This window comes from Dinoponera quadriceps, unplaced genomic scaffold (assembly GCF_001313825.1).
Source record: "Dinoponera quadriceps isolate SergipeBrazil2010 unplaced genomic scaffold, ASM131382v1 scaffold2110, whole genome shotgun sequence".
NCBI classification, from domain to species: Eukaryota; Metazoa; Arthropoda; class Insecta; order Hymenoptera; family Formicidae; genus Dinoponera; species Dinoponera quadriceps.
The window spans coordinates 1,024,006-1,043,477 of NW_014556168.1; the positions used below are offsets into that span (position 1 = coordinate 1,024,006).

Consider the following 19,472-nt stretch of genomic DNA (forward strand, 5'->3'; position numbering starts at 1 on the left):
AGTCGACTCTTTGACTCTTTTTTCTTTTTTCCCGATAGCTCTCGGGACAGGCTCGCGCTCAGAGCGTGACCGAGAGAGAACTACCCTTCGGCAACTCACATCACCCTAACGAATTGATTTACGGTATAATAAAGCGGTTAAGCAAAGTGGAAGCTCCCCTGAGTCCGAGTCGTCATCTTTATTTACGACCTTCTCGAAAGTTTCGATTCGACGCGGATTCTCGATATCGTCGTTGCAACGTGCCACCGCTTTCCTATAATCCGCAGTGTCGCGAAAGGTACACGGAAGGACATGCTTTCGGCTCGGCTTTAAGTTTGACGCTAACAGAGGGATTTACCCTTGCACCGCAAGTGCCTCAGCGTTGACGAACCGTGGGACATTTCCCTCTTTCGGTCTCTTTTATCTTTTTTTAGGTGATCACTTCCGTGTTCCCAAAAACGGAGCAACTATAATTTCGTCAAAACACGTGACGGTCGGTCAGTGTTTCGAGGACTACGATGTACATCTCAATATACCCCCAAGTCGGGGTGAATCCTCGCGCTTAGTGTTAGCCGTGAGAAAATACGGGCCGACGATCGATGGTCACGGTTAAATCGCGACGTCGCGTCGCGTTCCTTTCGCGGCAGCGACGCGAAGGGGAAACAGCGAGAAGTGAACTTCTCCTTTTTGTTTCCATTGCTCGGTACGGAGCGGAACCCAATCCGCCGTTTGCGGCCCATTATGCCCGATCATAATTGCGTCGCAACAACGTTTCTCCTTCCTACCATCCGCGGTGTTGGCGGCGGCCTTTCATCTCGACCCGAGACGGAGACCGAGCTTCTGTTTCCGAGGTGTTTCCGCCGGCGGCTACCGTCCTGGAAGCTGGAACTTGATCCTAAGTAGTCGCTTTCGTGAAAGAGGGGCAGGAGGCCGGGGATAAAGGAGGAAGGGACGTTGTTGCGGTAAAACGCGCCAAGAACACACCGGCGGGGACGGCAGGCGGGTGTAGGATAGAGAGGGAGAGTGGCGCCGTGGAGCTCGGCATCGTCGGCGTTGCTTTTTAAATTATTCCCACGGTTGCTCGTTTGTTACGTAGTTCGATGTGCCGGCCTGATCGACGATACGCTCATGTAAAGATGCCCGGGAAAATCCCGAGCAAGAACCGTGAGCTGTGTCGCGTTGGTTACCGGATTCGTATGATAATAATCGGGATATTACCGGGAACGTGTGATAATATCTGAATTAAATCGAACGATATTTGATTATCACACGACCATCTTTCATCGGACCGAACGAACGAGATTGTATTATCCGCGCAAACAAGGAAGCTAGCTAGATTCCAAATATATTCCTTTTGTGACACGATTATCTTACGAATCCTTTGATTCTTACGGGGGTCTCGAGAGGACCATCGTGATTTATCGATACGCCGATGATACCATTAAAGACTCGATGACGAGTATTGAAGAATTTTTCAGAAGAATCGATCAGAAAATTGCTTTACTATGTTGGCTTTAAGAAGGAGTTCCCCATTAATTCACCCGAGTTGCGCTGTGAGGAAGATCGATTAGCTAAAATTTCCGGTGGAAATAAAAGAGGTAGATGGAGCGTATCGAGATGAAACAGTTAATAATAATGAGACTTCGCGCGTGTTCCAGATCGCACTGTGCCTAGCGGTCATGGTCTTGACGACAGTCGCCGAGGACACGCCGACGAATACAGTCTGGTTTCCTTCGGATTCGCCGCCACTCAAGAGCAATGCGTTACAGAGGTTGCTCAAGCTCTTAGGGAAGTACGGGTCTGATGACCCGAGGAGCCTGAAGAGAGTGTATCTGAGCAACAGGTCGATCACTTGCAACGACGGATCGCAGGCTGGTTTCTACCTACGAAAGTCCCAGTCCTCCAAACAGTGGGTCGTATACCTGGAGGGCGGCTGGTACTGCTACGATCACACGAGCTGTAGGAACAGGTGGCTGCGGCTGCGGCATTTGATGACGTCAACCCAGTGGCCTGATACACGTGACGGTAAACTCTCGATCGCTAATTATACGACGCGCAGAGCGGAAACGATTTTCCGCTTGTGCATCTCGGAACAAGCAAGCGAGCGATCGAGCGAATTCCCGCCGGGTTATAAATTAATTAATTTTGAAATCCTCCATGGACATATTCATTCTTAAATGCGCTCGCATTTCCTTGGGCGGTATAATTTGAATACCGCATTTCCTTGGGCGGTTTGATTTTAATACCGCATGTCATGTTACATAGTTCAATGTAAAACTACGCACTTCGTCGTATGCGGAAGATATTACGACAAAATAACATCAATTACTGTTTCTTTTTCCTTATCGGACTTATGTTTTTTACCGGAACCGGTTTTTTGTCTTATAATGTTAAGAAGTTATGCATGCATACGAGTGTCCGTACATCAAAGGCACGGGAGCAACTCATTTTTCTCATTTTTTTCTTACTAAATGTTTGGAAAAAAAAATTAGTTTATTTTTAAGAGTTTTATTGTATCTGAACATGCGTCAAGACTGAGTGTAAAGTAAATCTTTAAATTCAAGTATGTAACTTTCTTGTTCTTCAAAATTCAAATTTTGTTCTTCATTGACTTTTACCATGAGATCACTGTTTTTAATCTTTTAGAGGAACGGAATAATATTATAAATCGTTACTATAATAGTAGAAATTAAAATGTTCGTGATTTTCTTTCAGTGGGCGGATTGCTTTCACCAAATGAAGATGAGAATCCATTCTGGTACAACGCGAATCACGTGTAAGTATTGCCCATCGCGATCGATTCTACGCGATCGATTCATTATCAGATCTTTTCATTAACGTCGCGGTTTTTGTCGTTCGCAGTTTCGTTCCGTACTGTACGAGCGACAGCTGGAGCGGCACCAGAGCTACGCCGGAAGGCATGTTCTCGTTTATGGGGGCAGAGGTGCTAGTCCAGGTTGTTCGAGACTTGATTCCCCTCGGTCTCGAAGGCGCGCGCTCCTTACTGCTGGCTGGCAGCAGTGCGGGCGGCACGGGTGTCATGCTGAATTTGGATCGTATTCACAACCTGGTGCACCATGAATTAGGTACGTCACGTCGTGATCGATTTATTAATCAATTACGGTCTATCAAGTAACAAACGGTTGTCGTTATTGTCCCGAGTTATTTCCCGAGTAATAAATGTCCATTAAGTCCATAAGTCCGCAATTTACGTCACGATTTCATCAGCATCAGTGTCAACACTGTCATTGTCACATTGCGAAACGTTTTATATTACTTCGTCTTTCTTGCTACTTACTGCAAATTAGTTGCAAACTCATTGCAACTAATTCTTTAATAATTGCATAAAAATTTATTGCAAATTAGTTGCAAACTCATTGCAACTAATTCTTTAATAATTGCATAAAAATTTATCGCATTAACATTAAATGAAGAATGATTAGGATCGTTAAATTATCAAGAGTCACTAAGTCTCTGATTCTATTTTTTCTATTATATTGTATAATATAATGTAAATAATATTTTGAATTCCAGTTTTTTGCAAAAGAAAACCGTAAAAAGGGTGACTGTGCAGGAAAAGACAAAAAAATCGATTTTTTCGACTCGACAAAGGTCTTGTAACCCCTTAAGTTATCAAACGTCACTCATAAAATATCGAAAGATTTTCAATTCGGACATTTCGAAGTCGTCAATGTCGAGCAATCCTTTTCTGAATTCGAGCTCTTCGATTTATTTGAAATATCTCTTAGTTGCCAGCGTCGATGACGCACGATTAGAAAATAACTGGATATATCTACTCGCGCAGGCTTGAAGCACGTCGACATACGCGGCGTGTCAGATTCCGGATGGTTCTTGGATAGAGTGCCCTACTCTCCGAACGGGCCGGCGTCCATCGGCGCGATACACAAGGGAATGGACCTGTGGAAGTCTCGGATGCCTCATAATTGCGTCGCTAAGTACCCTATCGAGCCGTGGAGGTGTTTCTTCGGTTATCGACTTTATCCGACCTTGTCCGGTGAGTCCATCCGATACTATGAAAGTTCTCGCGAGAGCTAACGCGTCGTGAGAGAGCGAAGATGCTTAAAACCTTCGTTTATTATCTTAGCACCATTGTTCGTTTTCCAATGGCTATTCGACGAGGCGCAGATGTCGGTCGATAATGTGGGCTCACCGGTGACGAAACAACAATGGGATTACATACATAAAATGGGTGACAGCATGCGGCGTACGCTGACGAACGTTACCGCAGTCTTCGCTCCCAGCTGCATCAGTCACAGCGTTCTAACGAAGAAAGATTGGAACATGGTTAAAATAGACGACATTTCCTTGCCGCAGGCGTTACATTGTTGGGAGCAGATGCCGATCGGGAATCAGCGCAACAAGTAAGTAGCCGATTGGAATGCACAGGGTCGCCGAGCGAGTACGAGATCGAAGTTGCTCGCCGAGAAAATATTTGTCGAGCCAGTTACATCGAGCTCATCCAGTGACAAAAATAAATCAACAGGACCAAGACGAAGGAGAAAATAACATTTTCCGTTCCGCAGCACTACTCGCTCGCAAATCGAGACCAATCAACCGTGCGCGAAGTCGCTAAGGAAGATGCTGCGTTCCGGTGCTAGGAAAGGAAATGGCACCTCGGTCGAAAGTGGAAGAAGCAACGCTAAATCTTCCACGGGAACGCAAAAAGATCGACCGGCCGTCGCTGGCAAAACGCAGAAGAGGAAGATGGCCTCCGACTCGAATCAAGAGCGGGAGAACAAGAAGAGACGAAGAGGGAAAAACAAAGGCAAAAGGAGAGAGAGGAACAGGGCGGAGAGGAGAATGAAGAAAGAGAAGCACGAGCGAAGAAAAGCCGCCGGTACGGTAGAGCAATGCGCAAACATGTTTTGAATCTTGTTCAGTAAGAGAGTCGACGTTCTCCAGATCGTTCGGCGCTGTTTCATGCATGAATCGGTCGGAGACTCATTTGGCAGCGCGATTTATTATTATTATGTGCGATGATTATTATTATAATAATACTATAAAACCCGTCTCAAAATTCTTCGCTAAACGAACAAATTGTTTCTTTTTTTGTTTTATAGGAGATTCCATTGTAGATTCTTGTAGGATCGTTTGCAAGAACCATTGTCTGTGCGACTATCACTCAAACGATCTCATGAAAATCTTTTCAGGACGCCGCAAAGGCGGCAAGCAGAATAATGGCAACAATCATACAGCTATGTTTAACGGCACCCGGCCGCAACGATCGGTAATACCGTCGGGCAAACGGAAGTGCGTTCAAGGCTGCCATTTCCGTTTGATCGAGCGTTGTACTTGGCCGCAATGTAACCATAGCTGTCCCAAGCTTCATAATCCCTATACGGGTGAGGAAATGGACTTCATCGAACTGCTCAAGAGCTTCGGCCTGGATATGAAAAGCGTCGCGAACGCTCTTGGTATCGACATACACACCTTGAATAGTATGGATCACGAGGAGTTACTGAATCTTCTGACGCAACGCGCGAACTAACGAAGGACATTCTGCCACAAATACACAAGGTTTCCTTGTTCGCTGTACCGATATCTCTGATGATATTTCCAAAGTCAGAACTCGATATTTACGTACAATCTCGAATGCCACGTCTGAGGTGACGTGGATGCTTCGTATCGGCGTGATACTATAGTAGCCAATATTATAGTACTTAAGTTCAGCAAGAATACACATTATTACTAGCGAGAGTGATTAAAAATGATGAAAAGTCGTCTGAGAGACCAGACAGATATAAAAAGTAAGTTGGACAGATATATAGAAAAAGATAAATAAAACGAATTGTGCCGTACTCTCGTTCTAACAACGAGAGTTCTTAAGAATAAAGGAAAATTCAAACGTTCGCGGTATAAACTCTGCGATACATCTGGATCTAATTATCGCAGTTATTTAGCTAAAACTTGAAGGAGCGTAGTATTCCTTCGAAGATTAACGGAGAGACTGCCGAGTGACTGCCGATAACTTATTAGTTACGCTCACGGAAAAGAAATGCGGGAGGTATCATTTTCTTTTTCCGTGCAACCAACAGCATTTAACAAAATAAAGTAGGAACGTTTGGAACAAAGACGTGTAACGCGACTACGTTTTACCAAAATAAATGTATATAACTTCATAGAGAGACCTGGTGCGCTTGCAGAACTCGTTTCTCAGATAAGATGAAAGCGACAAGATAGCGGAAATATCGATTGGCGTTTGTGCCGAGGAGCGAAGAAAATGAGAGTTCTGGTACGCAAAAAGTGTATATTTTATTGTAACTGTACGATTACACGAGTATACCTTAATTTATTATAGTCCGTAGGGATGAAATAATTGAATATGTAACTATGTTATACGAACTAATTCAACGTTCATGACGCGATTTCACAGCCGAAATCAGATCGGGTGGGAGAGCGCCGTCTCAACGGAACCTTCTCAACTTCGTACCTGTTCGAATGCAATGCTTTTCATTTCGATCGTCCTCCCATTGTCCTTTGTCAAAAGATCTTTTCCTTGGAACGTATTTTCCGTCAGGGTATTTCACTTTATTCGTCGCCGTGCAAATAGATCGATCGCGAATTCAATTCGCCGTATCATTTTAAGAATCTGCGTGACACGCACGAAAGACTGCACAAAGGATCTTCCAATGGTAAACGGGACTGACTTTATTTTATTTTTTTTTATTTTACGTAACGTCGAGACGGATATTCGCCAGTAAACAACGGCCAACCGACCGACGAAGCAGCTTCATAGACTGATTAAATTATCTACCTCAACGAATCAAATCGTATTAACGTCCTTCATGTACTATAATCGTCAACTTAGAACATCACGATAAGAACAGTTACTGTAAGTTCACGCGTGTAAAATATATATTGTACCTATGTCTCCAACTCTGTAATATAGCTGCTAACGTAATGTTTATTTATTTAATGTAGCATAGAATCCGTGATTGCGGCGGCGCGTATTTTTGGTCAGCGTGCGTTCATACGTACACTGATATTCGAAAGAACTTTATTTTGGGATTTAATTTATTTCCGTAAATTATAATCCTGTGTACACGAATACGATCGGAATAATAATCAAGGGTACCATACTACAAAGTTTCCACGTATACTACGTAATGCGTACTGTTATCTTCTAAAAGAGCATGACATTGTAAATAAATTGTATATCTGTTGTACACCAGTGAGACTTTACAGTTATTTATTCGTATTGCCTCAACCTACATAGACCATCAACGGAGTATAAATATAATTAATCATTTACTTCTATAAATATTTATAAAGATATTTAAAAATATATATTTTTCGCTCACATATATATTCAAGTATCTATATAAATATCTATCTTGCGCGTAAAATCTCGTAGAAGAATCTTCACTGTTGTGAAACGTCTTCATTGAGCCATGCTCCACGGTAAGTCAAATAACGCTTATATGACAACGTTTATTATGCGCGCGTGCGTGACCGACCGGTGAATACGATGTGCAGCGTATTCACGATCGGCTTACGATCCGTCGCCGAAGCGACGGCTCTACGTGCCATTCGGAATTGTCATAAAACACCCTAAAACGTCATCGATAAATCCGCCGTTACCTGTACGTAACGATTAGCTTGTTTGCTCTCACGACGCGTCCCTCCTGACACGGTGTCCCCAGCCCGCGATGTACGAGGGCGATAATTCAATGTAGAGTCTGAATCCATCCTCCCAACCGGCCGGCCGGCTTTTGCACCCATCGCTGCTTCTCCCTCGAAACTATATATTCCAGCAGCAGCGTATACGCAGGAAATGGTATTTAATGCCGGGCAGGTCAGCTCCGGGCCCGACCCTCGGCTGTATGTAGTCGATAGGACGACGAGAGAGAGCCGATGATGACGAGGGACGTGGTAGAGGTGTAGGAAAGCAGTGAAGAGAGAAGGAACGAGCGTTCTGGTCCCTCCTAGTGGCAATTGACGTGCCCGAGGAAGTGATGGAAGGATGGCACAATGTGCTTGAATGTCCCATAAGCGGGTTCTATATTAAACTGCTCCGGTTACCGGTCGTTCGTTCGACTGTCCATCGTTCAGTCACTGGGCTGTCAGCCGAGAATCACCGCCGACAGGACGGCCTGTATTCGTTTCCCGCACGATTTCCATCCCGCGAACTCGGGGCTTTCCCGATGGATGATAATGTTTGACCCGATCGAGAGGTCCTTTCGCGCGTGACGGAAGTGCGTGGCCAATCGGAAGGACCGATCGTCGTCGCCTAGCGCGCAGAGGCCGAAGCAGAAGAGACCGCGCGTTCGATCTCGTGCACAGGGTAATTTTTCACTCGCGGAGATAGCGGAGAGAGAGAGAATGAATTTTGCGACACGGAACACGGCGGTATTATCGATGACGTAGACAAATTCATCCGACCCATCGAATCAGATTAGAGCTGCTTTAAAATTCAACGATCTATAAGCTACGAAGGCAAAAGACGAAGTTTTGATGCATTTTTCGAAACTTTACCCTTCCTGTTTCTGATATATTTTGCAAATTTCAAATAAGATTGATTTTCAATTTACCGACAGTGAAAAATTATCGTTGTTTAAGGAAGGTTTTTATACGAAGGCATTGCTGTGCGTGAATTCATCGCAAATATCATAGAGACTCCGTGGAAAGTCTCATATTAATCGTTATGCTCGAAGGAATTAGAAATTGTCTGATTGGAACACGAATCCATAACAATTGCTGACATCAGACGATCGCAGTCGTGTCTTAAGATAATTTTGATCGAAACTTCTTCGCTTCAGTCATGTTGAGAGGAATTGTTCTACTACTTCTCTACGTCTTCTGTGATATTGGTGAGCATACTAATCACAATTATTGTATTTACAATATTATAATGACATTTTTGTTAAAAATGCAAAATTATGTATATTCCTAGTAGATATTTTCGAATAAATTAAAATAAAGCTACTAATTAAAACATATTACATTATAAATATATGAATAGAAAAAAGATATTTTTTATACTAATGAGCACTATCGTATACATTAATTTTTGTTTGAATGTTATACATGGAAAACATATGGAAAATATAATCTTAAAATTATTTTGTATTTTTAATCTGAATTTATATTTATTTGTTTTAAAGTTTTATTAAACGTTTCCTCAAGAATTTAGTGCCTATACTATCTGTTGTGCGTTTTACTCATTATTCCCTTCATAAAATTTAATTAAATTGTTATATGAAACGTAAGAATTAGGTAGAACTAGCTTCATTGAAATCATGCCGCTCCGTTGAAATCCAATCAAAAGTTTGTTTGTTTGAAGGATATGATCGATTAATCTTTCTTTCTTTCATGAGAGACATAATTCGTTCCTTCCCCCCTCCCCTTCCCTTCGCATAACGTCTGTCAATTTATCGTATTTTTAGCATTGGCAGCGCATTGCGGAAAAGTATGGCTCACGGTTTCCTCTTTATGGAGACCAATCCTTGGCAGCGACAAAATGGTCGATGCCGAATTGGAAGTAAATTGGGAACTAGATTGTCCGAAGGAAATAGGATACCCAGATACCATCAAGGTGTTCACTGCTGACCCAGCACATAGTAATAAGTTTTATTTGCTTCTCTTGCGTGACGTATACCACTACTAAGAATAATTAAGAAACGAGGTCTGTCGCGAATAAATCGCTGCCTATTTTCACCTAGAAAAATATTACATATTGGTTATGGGACGTAGGATGTTTTCTCAACAAAGTTACAAATTACTGATCTCTCAAATCGCTCTCGTATTTCGCTGATTGCTTAAATACAAATCGTCAGCTTATGCGCGTTAAAAGCGCTTCGAGCTCGTCATTAAAACTTCGCTAAGCGCTGGTCGCTTAAGTCTCTTCCACCTATCGCGTTCAATTTGAAAATACTGATCCGTTCGGAATGGATCCCTCGACAGTTTTGAATCGCTTCCAATCCGATTTATCTTATAGAATGAATCATCGCTAAACCGAACGCGAGCCCCTCAATCACTTTTTCCTCACTTTTTCATCGTAAATCTATCGGACTTCGGACGTTGAAAAACTTGTGAACGCGACCACTGACCTTATTTTTTCAGACAAAACGCTGAAGCCTAAATTGATCTTGACTTCTTTACAACATCCCCGTGGATATTATAGGACAAATATCACAGTCGGTCGTCCGCCGCTACCGGGAGGATGGGACACGAAGGACGGAGCAACCCTTTCGGGACCTCATTGCCTCAAACATCACGCAGCACTTTACAAAGACGATATTATGTATGCCAGTTCTTGTTTGAAAATCTGGCCGTCGTGGATGTACGATTTTAGGTATCGTGATTTCCGATACATATATATTAAAATCGCTATTCTCTTAATGTTTATTGTTATGTCACATATTATTTTTTTAAGTTTAAAAAATTCATTAGTAAGTAAAAAAATAATTATATTAATGCTCGGATGTGGGACAATATGGAGACGGTGGAATATTTATGGGTGTGTTCGTAGAAATGAACGAGTAAAACGCGAAGCCTGACAAAATTGACAAGTGATGTTTACAAAGATTCGTAAAGCCGAGAAAGAGTTGATTACAAGTATCAATCTACTACACAAAGAATGAAAATATTACTCGTCCGTAATCACTTTTCATCTTTTATGCTGATTTGTCGATCGATAGTAACAGTGTGCGAATTGTTTCGTGATGATAATTAATATGGAAGAAATATTTTGTTATCTTGCCCAAGGAGACAACTCGGCAGGCTTCCTATTGGGAGTCTGATGATACCCGGGACGCATAATTCCGGCTGTTACAAGCACGGCGACCTAACGCGAAGGGACGCCTTTCAGCGGTACTTGCTGACGCAAGATCGCGACGTATGGACGCAGTTGGTGCACGGCATAAGATATCTGGATATCAGAGTTGGATATTACCCGTCGATACCGAATGGCACCGCTCTCGACGAGGAGGGCGACCAAGTAAGTAGATTCTGGGTCAACCACGACGTCATTCGCATCACACCTCTTTTGGAGATCATAAAGGACGTGAGGAACTTCCTGGACGTGACGAGGGGCGAGATCGTCGTTATGGATTTTCACAGGTAAGTCGCGCGATTTTACGAGATTCATCGTATCTGGGATATACAAACATATGCATGAACGTTTTAAATCCGCGGTTATCCGCCGTGTTCGCTTTAAATATAATTCACGTTATTGGCTTTGCAATTCAGCCAAATAGAATAACTGTCAAAAAATCACGTTTAGAAGAGGATTATTACAAAAACGTTCTGCGTATAACGTTAATTAAACCGCAGTCCAGTCCCAATTACTTTTCCAACGCGATTCAGTATGTAAAAATAATAAAACAAAAGATATATCAAAAGTTAAGAAATAGAAACAATATTTGTCTTCTGGTACTGTTCGTCATAATGTTAACTTGTTGATAAATATACATAACATAATATAAGTATATAAATAGAATCTTGATACGAGAGAGAAGCAAATAAAATATAGAAATTATAACTTCTAAAAAACACAGGTTTCCCGTGGGCTTGGAAGGTAAACCAAACAGACATAGGAAACTGGCAGCTATTTTACATCGAGAGTTCGAAAATTGGATTCTGAAACCAGATATAGGAATCGATGGTCTGGGACCGACGTTGAATGACATTTGGTCTGCCGGAAAGAGATTAATTATTTGTTACGGCGACAAGCATACAGTAAATGGTAAGAAGTTTTCTATCCCACTTTTTAGTGTAAAAGAGCATTTATAAATATTCTTTTAATTGATTGTTTCGACAAAAAGTGAAAATTTAGTTGAACATATTTTTAAAGAATTATTTAAAAATATCTCAATTACCTCCGCGACAAGCGTCAACTATAATCGACCAAAGCAAAAGTCATTTTAGTCAAGTTCAAATAAAAAATAAGTTTTTTATCAGTTTTCAGGACGCAAATTTAATACGTTAGAGCCGTTTAACTTTCAATCGTTTGTAACCATCAATCGTACGACCTCATTCAATTCTCTTTAATTTAGAATACGACTGGCTGTGGTCACCCTTGACGCAAGTATGGGGCAATCAACAAACCGTGGAGGGTCTATTCAAGTACCTGGACGAAGTGATTCTCGAGCCCAAAGCACCCAGGAATAATCAAAATCCCCTGTGGGCGGTAATGGCAGAACTGACGCCGTTTCCGCTGGATATTTTCTTTAATCTGTCCGGCGGACTTCGGCAAATGGCCGATTCCGTTAATCGAAACCTCACTGTTAAGTTTCAAACGAAGTGGTGGAAGGAAACGAACATCGTCGCTACGGACTTCTTCCTTGGCAACAACTTGATCGATGTCTCGATACAATCGAACATAAAGAAAAGCAACGTTGCGCAATGGCGTTTGTAGTTCAAAGAGAGCGAAAAAAATTTGTTTCGGGGTAAAACAATCGCTTCTATCAAACCTTCATAAATTACATCGAAACAAATACGATGCGTATCAAAATCTATTGATACGAATTTATACGGTCACTGGTGATTTGTAGGCAATTTATGAGAGAAAGAAAGAGAGACGCAGGGTATTGAATTCAGTCGTCTATTATGATACTATGTTGCGAAAAAATGTTAGTAAACAATAACACTACTTGTTAGCTAGCGGAGAGTATCAATGCGAGCTTCGGCACGTTTACGAATATTTGTACTTTACAACGCAAGCTCTATCGATTTAGCGAATAAAAATGTCTTTCAAGTCTTTCGTGTCCGCAGAATTCACTCGAATACGTTCTGCGTAAATATACGAAAAAAAAAAATAGCTCTCACAGCTAAGAATTAGTTGTCCATATAATATAATACAACTGAAATTTAGTTAATTTAGCTAATTTCTTTGTCCTTGTACTTAGTATTTAGCTTCCACAGTTAAAAACTAGGTCTGGCAACTAAATTTTCGTTTAGTATTATACGGACAGCTAATCTTCTTTTTCCGTGCACATATGGACGTATAAATTAGCGAACGATGCATTTCGCTGAGTAGTATTAATATATAACGGCAGTTATTTCCATGTAATGGAAAACTCGCACCACTTCGGATTTGTTTTAAACTTCTCATTCTCGCACGAGTTATATTCGTCTCGATAAGAGTATTTTAAACCCTCCAACTCTCATTTCCCACCAAAAGCTATCGTCCTGCGCTTTCAACGTTGCATTATTCAATGCGCAGTGTATAAGCCGCGACGATTTTTACTACAGAAACAACTAGATATCTACAACTAGAGACGGGAAGCAAGGTGTTTTTGTCATTAAAAAAAATATGAATATCAATGTATTTTTATAGCTGCACGAGTGAAATAAAAAATCTGAATTTTAAATCGGCAGATATATATGTAGATATATACGTGCTATGTATGTAGGATTCAAATAACCATACTGCTTAAAGGACTATGCGGTGGAGATGTGATTTTTCCATCTTGATGCAATTTTGGTAACTGTTTCCCGCGTACGTTTGTGAATGCTTATATTCGAGGCAAGACACGTTCGGCGACGCGAGTGCCCGCGTTTAAACTTTCCCGCTCACCTGCGCATCGGATTACCTATCGCCCGTTCCGAGCATTTGACTTGCTAATGAGATCTCCGTCGGTTCAGACAAGATCACGGATACCACATTACCAGTAAGTACATAGCCAGTAGCGTGCCGGTTCTCCTTACGGACGCGAAGGGAACGTTAAGCAGATAAGGTCGCGAAACAATGCTGGCGAACGCGTCTGCAAACGAGGCGAAAGACGAGCTATGGGCTATATACGCCTGGTGGTCGTGCGTGCTCGTGCTGAAGATGATGTCGCTGACCTGGTTCACCGGGCGGGTTCGAGTGGAGAAACAGGTAAAACTCGCGGATATTCTGTAATTGCATGCGCTTCTTCATCGTCGAGTCCATCGGTCTGAATTCTCACGATACACAATCGGATGTAAATAAATAAAGTGAGAATTGCGAGTGTGAATCACACACGAGAAGCTACATGTAAGACCGTGGAAAATTTATACTCCTTTATTACTATTGTGAGAAAATGATAGCACAATACTATAAATCAAAAAGCAAAAAGCAAGAAGCAAAACATAGCACAATGATATAAATCAAACCACGATAACTAGACCAACGCAATCATGTTACGAAGAATTGGCCGCAAAAACAAGGCAATTCTTGTCTTGTCCTCTACATATTAATATATCATGACAAAGCGTAAAGACACAACCGGATTTCTTGCGAAACCTACTAATCATCGAACATTAAGAACTGTGCGATCAACAGTATAAAATGTTTAATAAGCATGTACGCATGAATTTGTTTAATTGAAGACTTGCGCTATTTGTAATTATTATAGCCGATAAGTACCACGTTCAATTGTAAATCTTATGGTATTAATTAGAAAAAAACTGATATGACAATTTCAGTTAATTAATGCTTGTGAAAATAAATAATGCATAATATCATCGTGATAAATATAAATAGTTCAAGGAGTGATAAATATAAATAGTACAAGGAGTGAACTCACGAGTTAGTATAAGGAATGAACTCACCAATTTTCTGCTGTCCATTGCATGTCGGTTGAAACTGTAAATAAACACATTTATACGATTATCTTTCTCGTAGAACACGATCTTTTTTTGAATATATTGTATCTAATTTTTATGTATTAAAAATAATAGAAAATTATGTGAGTGTATTTCATTCATGAGAAACCTTATTCATTAGTCAGACAGTCAACCTGTTTATATTGTTATTCAATCGAAGCTGACAATCACCGGAAGCTATTTCTTCTTTGCAATCAGCAAACATAACTAATTACGATCACGCACGTCAATTGACGCGACACTCGATTCGTTACTGTCGGCGTTTATTTAAATACATGGTGCGATCACTTTGCACGAATAAATAACGCGAGAAATTCGATCGCGCGAAACTTTATTCGGCAATCTCGCGATGTTCATTAATAGCGCGATAATTATGGAGTTAACATATTCACCCGACCAAGTTTCAACATTCCCGATTTTCGTTAATGGCGCGATAATTATAGAATTCAAATATACAACCGAACGAATTTTGACACTCTCAACGCGAAATACGTGTGACATATTTGGGATGCTTAAATATAATATCGAGAGTAGATACGCCGGCTACAAATTACGAAAACCGCGATTAATCGCAATAGGAAACGTTATTTAGCATTATAATAATTGCCTGATGTTATTCCTGATACTTCTGACATTACGAATGCAACGCAAGAGATTACGTGATACATAAATAAAGTATTGATTAACAACTGATTGTTACCATATACCGTTGATTAGTACAGAACAAGAATTGTTTGTTAATAAGTCAATACTTCCAGTACTATCGGTATGTCAGTAAATGATTATCATTTCATTTCTCTCTTGCTATGTAAAACCACATATACGCATTACTTTTTAGTCGAATCATAATTGTAAACATTTTTTCCAAGGACATTGAAAAGTGAAAATTAAAAACGATTATATGCATTAGCTCAAATGGCAACGATCATGTGATTTTTTTTTTAGAAATTTCCTTTTTCATGAAATAACGATTTTTTTCACGAAATAACGATAATTGCTGAATGATTAATGTAAAATCTGAGACTGAATGATATATAATCTAAATAATCAATAATATGATATAATCATTAATAATACAACTGTCTCTGAAGATAATCTATTATTTTTCCAATAAAATTCCAATAAAATAATTTCAATTACATATATATGTGTGTGTGTGCATGTTTTATCTGTAAAATCTCTAAAACATAAAATTCCATCCATATTATTTCACAAATAATTATAAATTATTATGAAATTTTGTAGCTTATACATAAAATACTGGTGAACTTCTCGATTAATCATCCGCAACCCGAATGTAATTAAATCACGATTCCCCTTCGCAGTAAAACGTTTGAATTATCGCACCTCGAAACGTAACGCGGCGTGTACGCAGATTTAAGATGCAAATGAAATCGATTCCGAAAAATTCCGAATTAAATTTGGCTGCAAACTCAAAACAGAGATCTTTCCCTTGATCGCGGCGCTTCATCATGTATGACGTATGCAATAAAATAAAAATGAAAGGTAGAATAGCTTGTGCGCGGAATAAAAGCATTCGCGAGCGTGCAGTCAATTAAAACCTATTTCATTCGCAGTAGAATTTTCAGTAGGATGACGAATGGGACGTTTGTTCGAGATAAATTTTCACGCCTGATTCAGACCAATCTCTTGTCCCGCGCGATTTTCCTTTTCATTAAATTATTATTGTAAAAAGAAATCGTCGTACGTAGAAGTTACGGGGAAATAAATCTAGTTGTTATTTTTTCTCCGTGACGAAGAAACTTGTCATCTACACACGGACTAAATGAAATTCAAAAGTCTAATTGGAAGTCTAATTTAATCGGTTTTTGTTTGTGATTTGACGCTTAGGTGATTCATAGCGAAGAGGACAGGATATGGATGCTCAAACCGGACGTAATCTTATGCCCAACTGGCGATGGCCATCCTGACGTGATTCGCATCCGGAGTGCTCACAGAAAAGATCTCGAAACTATTCTTATTTTTCTAGTCTTCTCGCCGCTCTGGCTGAACATCGAAACGTGCATTTCCACAGTGAAGATCTTAATACCAAGCTTCTCGCTAAGCAGTATATTCTATACCATACTGCATATGCAACTCCTACAAATGCCACCCTTCTACAAAGTTGTATTATCCACGACTATGTTTCTTATCCTGACTTACATATGTGCGCTCGCTACCGTGAGATACATATTTATTATCGCGGAATATAAACTCTAATTAAAAAGATGTAAGCAAGAAAAAATACTCGCGACACTGATGCATTCCATGACAGATATTTTATATCTTATATATAAATAAAAAAATTATATATAAAAATAATTTTATATCTTATATATATTTAATATTATATTTGATACGTCTTTGATATGTCATACTTATTCTGTTAAAAAGCTTTTCTCAAGCTTCCTTAACATTTCTTTTGAAAATTTACTTTTTCATAAGAAAGAATGATTTGATCAACTAAACTATGATCAAATTTATTACACAAATCATGTATCATATTGTATCGAATGAATATGAATAAACAAAGGTTTTTCAAAAGAATATAAATTTGCATTAACTGTGCCACTTATTTACTTTGTCAATTAATGAGTTCAATTACGGAAGCATAATGAAATATCTGCAAAAATAACATAAATATTTCCTTATTTAAATCGATATACTAGATATCGAAATAAATCATTTTTTTCCTTTGCAATATATTTTACGCGTAACTATACATATAAATAAACGTGTATAGTGGTGTTTAATTGAAATGAAATTTACTTTTATATTGCTTCTTTTATTTTAAATCTAAATTTAACTCAGATAAAATGAAACAATCGATAACATAAAACTGTGCATTATTATCTCATCGTGTATAATTCACATATTCATATGAAGGCACATATGAATATGAATGCTGTCATTCGAGATTACATAAAACTTGTCTCGACATTAATTCTCCGTCTATAAAACTGATGTAATTTTATGATATTGATCGTTAATTAATTTTGTTTTTAATGTAAATCAGTTNTTGCTGATAAAAGGCACTATATCTAATTCTTATAGTTCAACATGATTAGATATAGATTTTTATATCTAATCATGTTGAACTATAAGGAATAAGCTTTATCTCTTGTCAGAAATTAAATTAAAGGATAATCAGAAAAGATGATAGTAATGATTATGAAATAATAATAACATAACTTTCTTATGTATACATGTTAAGAAGTGCATAATAAATGTGTGAGTCTATAACTTATATTTGATTGAATGTATGATTTACAGGAAACAGAGTACAAACAATGTGATTGCCCTTCTTATTGGGGTTCGTATTAGGATTCGTATTAGGATTAAACACTTCTCTTATAAAAATATTTCTAGATGTGATGATTTGGCTAATGATAAATAGTAATTTTATTACTCGTACGAGTGATAAAATTACTCAGCAACAATAATTTATTACCGACCAATGTATTACAACCTGTAATGTTGTCCTGTAAGGGTTATCTTGTCGTTTTTAAATTCATAAAATTGATCAGAAAAATTGATCAGAAAAACATGTTGTGCGAAAATTTATAACATATTCCATTCTTTCCAATGTATGTTCTATACATATTTTTATATTTTTTTAAGTATTTTTATATTGTTTGTATAATATCTTAAATTAGTATGTTCGTTTAATATCTATTGTTTGTATAATATCTTAAATTAGTATATTAGTATTAGATTAAAAATGCACTTCTTACAATGTATACATACTCAATTAAAAGGTTTTGAAATGTTGTCTGATAATTACGTAACAAATACATATATAATATGATACATCATAAATACATGATAGATATATAACAGAAAGAGAAACGGAAATATGACACATTATTATATAGAAATATGATTGACGTCACATCGATACAATGCCACTGCGTAAACGTCTAATAAATTCCTTCTTTTTATTAGACGTTTTATTTTTTATTTAATTTAATGGATATGAATCACTTCGCAATTCTTATAAACAGTTCTTGTAAGCTTATCATTTTTTGTAGTCTTTTTTCCAGATGACTTGTAGTCAATAACGACTTATTTCTAAACGGTAATGGTAATAGCTTGATTCGTCCAGAGATGGAGTGCATATCTGCCAGCTATGTTCGCATTAAGTCTTCAGCAAGCCGACCGATTTGACGTCAAATAGTTGGGTAAGTCATTAGAAATAATACAATTTTAAATGTCAACTAATTACGAGGCGAATTTCCAGTTAGCACTGCGTTTATAATATTCAATTGCGAATAACGTTATTTACTTGGTGAAGTGGTTAATATTGATACTTTTTGTACTATCGAAAATTTAAATAAAATTTCAATTATGAAAAACTGCAATCCTTCGATCTATCGATACTCACCGACAATTTATTCGGTGGATTGTAGACGCACTAACGCGAAGTCCAGCTTGCTAGAACACGATGATTACGCTTCATGTTCCCAAGTGACACTCCTAATGATATTTCACGAGTAAGATCTCGTTCTGGCGAGTCGAAAATGCAACATACACTTCAACTTCAAATTGCCCCGATATGACGAACACGCGAAACTTTATTCGGCACTCACGACAGTTCTGTTCCGCGAGACAGTCCCTTATTCAGCGGTTTTTTAACAGAATTTTGCCACGAAAAACGCGCGGAACTTACTTTCGGCACTCCCGACCGATGATTCGCGCGCGAAATTCATCTCTTACGAGCGACAATCGGAACAGCTTTCCGATGTTGTCTCGTCCGCGCCATGATGCATTTTCAAACTGAACCTAGCAACGATTGAGATTCTCGAAATCTTCAAAATGGCCGATGAAAACAATTTTCTCGATTATTGTGGTTCGTTTATTCACTAAAAAGCGCGTGATTCACAGCAAGCAAAGTATGAGAG

The 19,472-nt window shown here is 39.0% G+C and overlaps 3 protein-coding genes across 7 annotated transcripts; all 3 read left to right on the forward strand.

Moving 5' to 3' along the window:
* Positions 1–1,115: 1,115 nt before the first annotated feature.
* On the forward strand, positions 1,116–7,123 carry LOC106747047 (palmitoleoyl-protein carboxylesterase NOTUM). Its single transcript, XM_014624289.1, has 8 exons — positions 1,116–1,157; positions 1,638–2,004; positions 2,695–2,755; positions 2,842–3,065; positions 3,785–3,994; positions 4,085–4,361; positions 4,524–4,837; positions 5,151–7,123. Exons 1-8 carry the CDS (start codon positions 1,116–1,118, stop codon positions 5,486–5,488), a joined length of 1,833 nt encoding a protein of 610 aa, XP_014479775.1. The 3' UTR covers positions 5,489–7,123.
* Positions 7,124–8,015: 892 nt separating this feature from the next.
* Positions 8,016–13,319, forward strand: LOC106747071 (PI-PLC X domain-containing protein 1). 5 transcript variants are annotated; one of them, XM_014624344.1, is made up of 7 exons: positions 8,016–8,284; positions 8,560–8,810; positions 9,387–9,560; positions 10,063–10,294; positions 10,684–11,061; positions 11,499–11,686; positions 11,997–13,319. In XM_014624344.1, the coding sequence occupies exons 2-7, from the start codon at positions 8,762–8,764 to the stop codon at positions 12,356–12,358; spliced, it is 1,383 nt and encodes a 460-aa protein (XP_014479830.1). In that variant the 5' UTR covers positions 8,016–8,284; positions 8,560–8,761; the 3' UTR covers positions 12,359–13,319. The 5 variants fall into 5 exon arrangements, with proteins under 5 accessions (XP_014479830.1, XP_014479831.1, XP_014479832.1 ...); XM_014624345.1 differs by having other exon boundaries at positions 8,564–8,810; XM_014624346.1 differs by having other exon boundaries at positions 8,655–8,810.
* A 69-nt stretch (positions 13,320–13,388) lies between these two features.
* On the forward strand, positions 13,389–16,887 carry LOC106747073. Its single transcript, XM_014624349.1, has 2 exons — positions 13,389–13,822; positions 16,423–16,887. The coding sequence occupies exons 1-2, from the start codon at positions 13,691–13,693 to the stop codon at positions 16,789–16,791; spliced, it is 501 nt and encodes a 166-aa protein (XP_014479835.1). The 5' UTR covers positions 13,389–13,690; the 3' UTR covers positions 16,792–16,887.
* Positions 16,888–19,472: the final 2,585 nt, after the last annotated feature.